At 44.1% G+C, this 10830-nt stretch overlaps 1 protein-coding gene across 1 annotated transcript in view; it reads right to left on the reverse strand.

Moving 5' to 3' along the window:
* LOC119422990 (large neutral amino acids transporter small subunit 3-like) overlaps nucleotides 1-5852 on the reverse strand; it is a 122059-nt gene extending 116207 nt beyond the window's left edge. The window contains exon 1 of the mRNA XM_037690400.1: nucleotides 5699-5852. Within this exon, the coding sequence (XP_037546328.1) occupies nucleotides 5699-5852 (154 nt within the window). The remainder of the gene's footprint in view (nucleotides 1-5698) is intronic.
* Nucleotides 5853-10830: the final 4978 nt, after the last annotated feature.

Below are 10830 nucleotides of genomic sequence, written 5' to 3' on the forward strand. Positions count from 1 at the left end.
GGGGGGGGGGGGGGAAGAACCCCTCCAATGATATCGCTCTTGATTTAAAAGAGCTCGTGATGTTTTGAGGCATAAAAGCTGGGTTTGGTCTTAAATTAGCTGAGCTGCCGTCAGCCTGAATTCTGAGACATGACGGAGCGACAGAGAGGGCAGATAAATCACTCACTCTCTTAGCAGATGTTAAAACCAACAGCAGGGCTGTTTAAAGAGACAAGAATTTAAGTGGAACCTGATCCAGAGACTCAAATGAAGCTTTGATCAGGACCTGCAGGACCAGTGTTAAATCCCACTGTAGAACAAGTGGGTGTGAAACAAGCCTGCGTCTCTGTACACCTTTTAGAAAACGTTTCATCAGCGGATGATTAAAAACTGTTCTGTCTCCGAACCCTTCGTGGCAGGAAGGGATGACTGCAGCGTACATTTTAATCGTGCTGGACGCCAACTTTCTGTCCATCAGCTGCTGCAGAAAGGACAACATGCCACCTAATGGACATGAGATGGCCTCTACACCCTTCTCTGTACACCAGCACTGAAAAGCTGTCCGCTTTGATGTGTACAGCGCTGTGGTAGATGCAGCACGTGAAACCTGAATTGTGTGCACTACATCCTGTGGGAGACCCATCCTCTCTAAGCGGATCCGTTCAGCGGCCAGACCCACAGGTGCTGGACTATTTCTGGGTAACTCCTGGTCGCTCCTCCTGCCTCGAGGAGAGCGTCCTCCCTCCACGGCAGTTTCCACGGGTGCCCCGACAGCAGGCGTTGCAGGACTGGGAACCATGGTGCGCTCACGTGTTCGGGGGCCACCAGGAGAGCTGTCAATCCCTCCTCCTGAACTCGGTTCAGGAACCATAAAATCAGAGGAGGTGGAGGAAAAATGCGTACAGAAGCATTTTGGGCCATGGGCTGTGGGCAAACGCATCCACCCCCAGTGGTGGTTCGTCTCGTGGGTTCAGAGAAAAACATAATTGACACTGAGCATTTTCTCGTGTCGCAAACAGGCCCACTGCTGCTATTTCAATCTGAGTCAAAATGCTCCGTCAGAGGATGATTAAAGGTTGTTCCGTCTCCGACAACTTTGAGACAAGAAGAAAAACACGACTGCAGCATACAATAATCGTGCTGGACGCCAGATTTCTGTACATCGACTGCTGCAGAAAAGGACAGCATGTTGTCCAGTGGACATGAAGTGGCCTCTACGCCTTCTCTGTACACCTTTTACAAAACGTTTCATCAGCGGATAATTAAAGCTGTTCTGTCTCGAAAATTTCGTGACAGGAAGAGATGGCCATAGTGAACGTTTTACAGGAGCTGAACGCCAGATCTCTGTCCATCAGCTGCTGCAGAAAGACGGCACACCACCTAGTGAACATGAAATGGCCTCTACACCTTTCTCTGTACAGCAGCGCTGAAAAACTGACCACTTGATGTGAACAACAGCGGCAAGACAACAGGTGCTGGCCTATTCTGATTAACTCTTGATCGCTCCTCCCGCCTGGAGGAGAGCGTCCTCCCTCCACGGCAGGTTCTGCGAGCGCCCCGATAACAAGTGTCGTAGGCCTGGGAACCATGATGCGTTCACGCACTTGGGACAGAGGAGCTGTCAGTCCCTCCTCCTGAGCTCGGTTCAGAAAACCGTGATATCAGAGGGAGAGAGGGAGGTGAAGAAGCATTACGACCACAGGCTGTGAGCAGACACGTCCACCCTTAGTGGTGGATCATCCTGTGGCTCCACGATAATTATAGTTGACATTGAGCATTCTCTCGTGTTGCTACACATCCACAGCCGCTCGCAGGATTTCTGTCGTGTCTGAGCCATAGCTCTGGGTGAAATGTCCCAGGTCCCGTGCCGCAAAGGACCATCTTTGGACATCACATCCGTCCCCTGTTCAGAATACATGAGATGTACCCTACTCCAATGGAAAGCAGATTGGGTGTGCCCCACACAGCATCTGTCTCACAATGTGGCACATGGATTAAGCGCATACATCTCCTGCCAGTTATGTATGCAACAGTCACTTGCTGTCTGTGTGAATCAAAACGCTGATGATTCCGCAGCTCAGAGGCAAAGTGTTGAATCACATAAAAAAAAATGTGCGACACTCCAAAAACATTTAAATGGGCTGCTGTGTGGAGAACCACAGCGCCCCCACAGCTCGTTAAATGTGTGTACCTTTGTGAAGTCTGACATGTGTGACGTAGGTCTGCTGACGGAAAACAGCTGATATCACTCAACCGGTTTCACGTGAGTTGCACTGCTGCCACCTGTCTGTATAAACTGCTCAGCAGCAGCACATGTCCAGATAAAGCAGAATTCTCCTCCCTGCTCTGTGCAGCGGCTGCAGAGCGGTTCGGGCACATTAATGGAATGATGTTTCTCACAGTTCAAAATTGACAAATCTAGAATAAATCTCATCTTTCCGGTTCGTTGGGACCAGGAAGTGACGAGAGAGGAACCCTGCATTTTCCTCTCTTTCTGAGACTCTGGAAAATTACATTTAAATCAGAATTTCCTGAGCTTCTGCGAGAGGGGACGAGATCTGTTCTAGAAATGACAGAAAAACGTCATTAGAGTTCCTCCGCACCAGGTTTGAGCTGTACTGCAGCGTGAATCCCTGGATGAAAGCGGTTCGCCTATCCGTTTGGAGCGCACACTCATTGCCACTCGTTATAAAGTTATCAAGCAGGCACGCGTTGATGCTGTGAACTCTCATGCATGCTGATGTGAGCTGGTGTGCGCTGAAGGAGAAAGAAAAAACGCGCGCCCCCGAGCATGCAAATCGTTGTGCGTTTGCTGATGCTGCGGGACGCAGCTCATGTGTTGTGCTCACGTTGTGTGCAGCTGCTCCGTGTAAATGCTTGGGGAGCAGGTGCACGTATGAGCCGACGTGCCCTGAAGAGTCATGTGTGCGCGCCCTCATTCATGCGATGCCTTAAGCCAGGATTGCAGCGGGAGCACACGTTTGATGCTGGTGCAGTCAGGAAGCAGCGCGCGGCATCGGTGGGGCGAGGTTACCACTGGGCTCGGTCTGCAGAAACACGTTCATTCTTGGCTGCGAATCATGTGAGCTTTTGAGTGATTCCATGAGCTGCAGTATTAATTCAGAAAACCTTCTTCGAGGATGAAGGAGCGGAGCCGCTGTGAGGCTTGTGAAACTGTTGACGCAGTGGGAGTGCGCGTTTGACACCACTGCGATGAAAACGCATGTCGCTCCTGCTGACAGCGAGATACATTACTGGGCTCGTACCGCGGTCTCACATTAACGTTGACGTGAACGGCGGGCGCTGAGAGCTTTGTGCGCGCTTTCATAACGCAGCGCCTTATAGGTGAAGGCTGCTTGAGCGCGTGTTGGCACCGCTGGCAGTGAATGAAACAACCTTAAAAGGCTCATTCATGATGAGTGTGTGTGATGGGGCCGCTTGTCAGATCATCTGTGCTGACAGCCTGGCTAAAAGAAACTTCATCATAAAATGATGTTTATTCCACATTTTGTGTCATCAACACACCTCCAGCAAACCAACACCTGGTTATCTTCCCTTGAGCTCTGTTTGTTGCCCTAGAGGGCCCCCTGTTGGCGGAGTCCGGGAAAAATTGAACTTCCGGATGTCGAGGACGTCTGACGGGAGGGGCTGGCGTAACAGAGCTGGGGAGGTGTTGTGCAGCCGTGGAGCATCTTGAAATGATCTCTCGCTGATGAAAGGCCCTCCAACAAAAAGCTTCTGCAGCTCTCTTGAGAGGAAGGTGGAGTGATGAGCCAGGAGAACCTCTGGGACCTCGTTCTCCGGCTGCGATGCGGGGCGGCAGACAGCAAAAGAGGCGCACCGGTTGGGGATGACGTCAGCTGCCCTGTAGACGGAGCGTACTGCAGGGGCCGATAGTGTCGTTAGCGAACAGCCGCTACGACAGCGGAGCAAGCCGAAGGTCAGAGGGCCCACTGTCTCTTTCCGCCTCTGAACATGTACGCCAACAGCGTAACGTGTTGTTCGCTGCGGCCGTCTGGAACGCATGCTGGTGAGCTCAGTTGGAGAGCGGTGTCACTGTCTGGGTTATGCTAACCGGAGGCACGGGACACTGGTCCACCTGGACATCTTGCTCCAATGAAGCCTCCATCGGGCTCGGCTCCAGGGGGCACTGAGGGACTTTCCGCTCGGTGAACCCCTGCTCTAGAGATGGGTGCGGACTATGGAGACCGGCCCCCCCAATCTACCAGGAAAACCGGCTGTGGCCTCGCCCGTAGGATGTCCTGTTGGGGAAACGAGGCCAGATGGATTAAGACGGTGAGCCAGAATGGAACCTAGAAAAAACAACCTTCCCGCCGGATCATCCGAACTGGCGGGAAAAGGCGTGGGACGTAAAAAAAGGGTCCCTTCATGTCAGCCGCCTCCTGGGTTACGCTGGGCAACCCCAGAGGGCGCCGTCGGCCGGGAGCGGTGTGATCGCCGATGCGAAACGAGGTGGGATGAGGTGGGCATTCGCTCAGCCCCCCTCCACCGACACTGTGCTCTCCAGGAGGGAATGAGCAGCGGGGGGCTGCAGCTGAGCGCCGCCTGTCCCGGAGGAACCATCCGATTCACTCCGGGGGTCGGCGATAAGAGGAAAATTACAAGATGGTGTTGTCCAGCGTGTAGTGACCTGTCACTGAGAAATATTCCTCGGAACTTACCTTGAAACAAGACTGCTCGTCAGCTTCTCCTCGGGGAGGAGGGCTCACCGGACGACCGGAGGTCGACATGCCGGGCCAAGCATTCTTAACAAAGCTTGGTCATCTACACAACTTTCGTTCTTCGTTCTTCTGACAGTGCTATTAGCTTGCTGAAGAAAAAAATGGGAGCCGATTTCCCGCTCTTAACGTAATTTATACGGACCGGGTGGGGCCCACACAGCAGGTGGGCGTAGACTAAATTTTTCAGTGCAATGCTTCGCATATCGGGATAAACCCATCAGCGACAGCCTTAAAGGGCGAAGCCTATACGAAATAGAACTCCATCCCAGACACTTGGAAAACAGCCTTTGTTCTTCCTTTGCTGAAGGGAGGTGACCCCACCTCACTGAACAACTATCGACCAATCTCTAAACTCTGCATTTTAGCCAAGGTTCTAGAAAAACTGATAAACTCTCAAATCAAAAAGTATTTGGACTCATTTAACATCTTACCTCCCCATCAATCTGGCTTCAGGAAATAACACAGCACAACCACTGCTTCACTGAAGGTTCTTAATGACGTTGTTGAAGGATGGGACTAGACTTTTGTTCTGGTAAAGAATAAATCAATCTGACAATGTACTTTTAATGTTTTTGAAACCATTAGTGAAAAGGCCAGACTTCAGGGGTATCTGAGGCAGGCTTGAAACACAAGAGTCAGGGTGGCTTCTGGGTAATACCAGATGGCTAGGCCTCAGACTGACGAAGCCTCTTGGATGAGGGGCGAAACGTTTCTTTTTAACAAAAAAACGAAGTCCAGATGACATGATTCAACCTTTTTTGTTGTTACTTTTAATGTTTTTTTGAAAAAGAATTACATTTAATATGACTCAAGGTTTTTTTTTCTCCCAAAATACCTTGTTTTCCTCTACTATTTTTGTAAGATACAAGTAATCAGTGCCTATATTTGACCAATTCAGCTTTAAAATTGTCCAAGGTGCTGTGGTTGGGGTCCTGAGCCATGAATGACCAGCAGACAGTAGGGAGTGGTGAGTTTACCGATGCAAAGGTGAGCATAGAAGCCTTCATTCTTCAGCATGATGAGCAGTGAGGCCCAACCCAGAAGAACAGCAGAGAAGAGCAAGTTCTCCATGATGGCTGTGATGGCCAGCCACCATCGCCTCCTGTATGCCTGGGCCAAGCTGGGAATCATGACACCTAAAATTAAAGGGTAAATGTTAACTCATCAACAACAGACTCTCTCATTGGTACATTTTCATTTTTAAATCTCTTCTTGGTCTGCTGCCTTCATACATCTCCTCCTACATGTCATTGCAAGTGCAGCTACAGCGTGCGCTCTCAGGACATTATTACATGCAGTGTCCCCTCAGTGAGGACTGAACTAGACAAAAGGACCTTCTCCTACTTCAAGAATCTGTTGGACTCCTGGCAGGGACCAATGCAGACGTGTTCCTGTTTTTAGTTTTCTACATTCGCCTTAGAATCTAGCTGTTTTTGTTACTCTTTTTGCATCTTATTTGTAAAACAAAAATCGGTACGCTTTTTTTTATAACTGTTTATTGTTGTTGCTGTTGTCCATTGTTGTCATCGTTTGTTGAAAATCAGGTCTCTCTTGTAAATGAGTCCTCGAGGCTCAATGGGATTAACCTGTAGAAATAAAGGTTGAATGCAAAAATCTTTTCCACGACCACGCCATGTGTCTTTCCACATGGTTGTTTAAGAAATGAGAAGCAACTCATTGCACCAGTTGGGGTTAAATAATTTGTTGCAGCTGAAAGATAATCGCTCATGTACTAATTATCCAACGGGGGAGGCTCGTACAGATTTGCTTAGTTAAATCCAGGTGGAGACTTTTTTTTTGGCCAGGCAGTGTACTTTGTGACCGGGAAGGTATGAGCCTGGAAGAAGAAGGGAACATACTCGTCACATCTAAAATAGCTAAGCACAGCTTAGGGCATTCCATGACACTCCCCAGTTTTTGTAGCTGTAGTTTTGCTTAGAAAACATCTACAAGGTCTAATAATGTGTCATTTGAAAGGTAAAATGTTTCTGTATCTATTTTTGGTGCCAAAATGTTTGGTAGTTCTGTGACACAGTAACACTACAACATGCACATAGAGGAAGTTCAAAACTATTGTTAACAGTTACAGCTCATCCATTATATGACACATGCATGGTGAACAGAAAATATTAAACAATAAAAAAGCATTTAGTAGTGGTCTGTCAAAAAACTAAACTAAACCACAAAACTGTCTTCTTACTGGCTTTGACAGAAGCAACAAAAACTGAACATATTTAATTTTGATACAACTAAATTCAGTTTATTTATAATTGTATAGTACCAGTTCACTGCAAATGCTGCCACAAACATTATAAAATGTCAAACCAGCAGATTGCATCAATGTACCAACAAGTGTGGGGTAGTGGTGCTGACATCCACCAGAACATCAGAAACTTAACTAAAGGAACAAAGGATAGCAGAAATGTTCACCACCTCGGAGATAAAAAGCCACTAAAAGTGTGGTCAAGGTGCTCATGGACAAGTACAGTTTTACAAGGTCTACATGTTGCAGTTTTAGCACAAAATGCTCAAATGATTAAAATAACTTACTGTGTTAGTAGTTGTCCAGCAGAAAGTATATTTTATATGAAGTGAGGAGTTCTGAACAAAACAAGAAGTTGGGTTTTGTTTTTTGTCTGTGTCTCTCTTGCAGACTATACGCACAGATATCCTGCTGTGTCTGCTGTGCACACACTCACGCTGACACTTTTCATGTCCATAAATACACGGAGTCTGGGCTGTCCATGTCGAACTCAAGTCTTTGATAGATGCACAGAATAACACCCTACACACTGCAAATGAAAACCTTTGGACACACTAACATGGCTTTCGTCTGCTGCAATGTTTTCTATCACACAAGTCCTATTTTCTGTAACTCGTGGAAGGAACTGATGAACCTTCTTGCTGTCTGGCACCATCGTGTGGTGAAGTATAAGGCCCTCACTTCATGTGCAGAGGAAAGCTTTGTGACCAGTGATTACTGGGTGCACTCCTGTCCTGTCATCATCACCCTCCCCTGCAGGCAAAATGTTTCTGCTCATTTCCATGTGTTCATTTTCTGTCTGTTAGCAGAATATTTTAAGAAACAGTGGACAGATTTAAATGAAACTCTCATTAGATTAACTTCTGAAGTCAGTCAGAGGTGGCTGCTACGGCTGAACAGAACCAAACACAAAAATGGGTGTAACTTAATCATTTAAGCTCAATGTGTGTGTGGTAGTAGTGGAGTCCTTCCAAACACAAACTCTGAGCACTAACTGACCACCTGAGATCAGTTTGTACTTTCTCTTGAACTACTCGAGTCTGTCCGATAGCAAAACGTGCCATGAGCCAATGGATGGATCTTAATCAAATATTTCAAATACTAATCGCTGGATGCACATCTGCAATTGTCTAACTTTTGAAGACAACACAATTTAACATTGCTGCCACAGCCAACCAACTTTAACAAACCAAAGTAGTTCAAACATAGAGCTGTTAGAGCAAAGTGTTCCTTCAGGAATGTCAGGCCTGACGCAGAATTCTAATGTTCATCCAGGATACAGTTTGAATTTCACTACATTCTTCTTTTTGTTCTTCTTCTTCCAGCTTTTCCCTCTTCAGGGTCACCACAGCGAGTCCTCCTGCATCTCTGTCCTCTGTCCTCACTCCAACTACCTCCATGTCCTCTCTAACTGCATCCATATATTGTACAGTTGAAACCAGAAGTTTACATACACCATTTAAAAAGACATATGCATTTTTTTCACACTGACGTGAAAACAGATTGAGCTTTTCTCCTTTTAGGTCAATTAGTTACCAAATTACTTTCTGTTTGCAAAATGCCAGAATAATGAGTGAGAATGTTTTAAAACATTTTTTATTACTTTCTTCAAAGTCAAAAGTTTAAATACACTTGGTTAGTATTTGGTTCCATTGCCCATAAACTGAATGAGCTGGAACAAACATTTTGGATCTTCCACAAGCTTCTCACAATAGTTGGCAGGAATTCTGGCCCATTCCTCCTGACAGAACTGTTTGTTTGTTTGTTTGTTTGCACAAAAAGAAACAACACACATAAAAGAAAAGTTTAAAAAAAAAACGTGCAGGAGAGGTCATAAAAACCCTAGTTGGGCTTAGCAGCGCCCCCCTCCCTCTAAAAAATAAAGAAAACAATCATAAAAGCTCATCCATAAGCTACATCTTACTTTAAACACACACAATTACACACCAAAGCAAAAGATAATAGTTTATATTAAATAAATTTAAATTGTCAAAAAATATTAAAATGATAAATTAAAAAAACAAAAAACTAATGTGTTAAAAAAAATCTATAAAGTTTGTTTAAACTTTCTTGTACATACAGATGATGCTGTACATGATTCACCTAATTGTTCCACAGCACAACACCCTGATGCATGAACGAACCTTTAGTGGTTCTACAGAGGGAAATGGAAATCATCCCTCCTTCTTGTACACTATGAATGATAAGAAGAATTAAACTCAAAGAAATTGTGAAAATATTTAGGTAAAGAAAATGGAATACATTTAACTTTATACATCAGGATTCCTATTTGATACTTATTCACATCATAGATTGTAAGAATTTCTAATTTTTTAAAGAGAGGTGTGGATGGAGCTAAATACGGAGAGTTAGTGACAATTCTTACAAAACATTTTTGAACTTTATGGATTGACTGCAAGTAAGAAGGATAGGTACTAGCCCAAATTAAATTACAGTAAGAAATATGGGGATAAATTAAACTATTATACAAAGTCAATAAAGTACTTGTTTTTAAATATGGTTTAACCTTTTTTATAATACCTAACGATTTTGAAATCTTCTTATACACCGATCCACAGTGAAAAAGTTTCTCATCAATATAGACACCTAACAACTTTGTTGACGAAACATTAGAAAGTAAATTGTTATAAATGTAAATTTAGTTTTTTTCTGGATTGTAATTTTTATTCTTATTCTTAAATAAGATGAAATTAGATTTTTAAACATTAAGTGATGGTCTATTTAACTGAAACCACTGAGCAAGTTGAATGAGCCAATAATTTGCCTTATCAATAAATGAGTGAAAGTTACCATCAGCAACAAAAAGAGTGGTTTCTTCAGCAAATAAGATCGGTGTCAGAACACTAGATGCTTTTGGTAGATCATTAATGTATATGAGAAACAATAATGGACCCACAATGGATCCTTGTGGAACTCCACATTTTAGGACATCCCGCTGTGACAATTTACTATTAAAAATTACAATTTGCTGTTGTGCAAATAACTTTCAACACATTTCAGAACCTTATTTTTAAAACCATAGTAAGACATTTTTGATAATAAGATTTCATAATCCACAGTGTCAAAAGCTTTTGATTAGTCCAAGACAATTCCTAGAGCATATTCATTTTTCTCAAAAGCAGTTGAAACCTTTTCTCTAAGATGCAAGAGAGCCATATATGTAGAACAATTCTTTCTAAAGCCATACTGATGCTCATACAAAATATTGTTGGCATCAAGATGCCTCAAGATTCTACAATACACCCACTCTCTCAAGTATCTTAGAAAAGCACGGGAGAACTGATGAGGGGCGATAATTTGAAAATACAGATGGGTCATCAGCTTTAAACAGCGGGATGACCTTGGCAAGTTTTAGATCTTGTGGGATGATACCAGCTTCAAGTGACAGGGAAAAAATAAATGTTAACGGAGCAACAACTATAGGGGCAACTTTCTTTATAACGTAGACTGTAATTTCATCGTGGCCAGCAGAAGAGTTTTAAAGATTCTTAATGGTATCAAGTACTTCTAAAGGTTTTATTGGATCAAATGTATTTAAAGAGGGATCATTTTCATTTATGAAATTAGAAAGACAATCAGAAACATTGTCAATATTCTTTGCAAGGTGTGGTCCCACATTTATAAAATAATGACTACATTTATTTGCAGTTTGTGTTGGATCTGTTGAGATTGAAGTGCCATCCTGAAATGTAGCCTGGGATGGGGTAGAGGCATGTTCTTGTTGAGTAGTACTTTTAAAATATCCCATGTAGTTTTTGAATTATTTGATGATTGAGTAAAAGAGATGACGTCTAGATGGGAGCATATGTTGTTCTAGAACCTGAA

This window comes from Nematolebias whitei, chromosome 16, assembly GCF_014905685.2.
Source record: "Nematolebias whitei isolate Nwh7 chromosome 16, NemWhi1, whole genome shotgun sequence".
Classification (NCBI taxonomy): domain Eukaryota; kingdom Metazoa; phylum Chordata; class Actinopteri; order Cyprinodontiformes; family Rivulidae; genus Nematolebias; species Nematolebias whitei.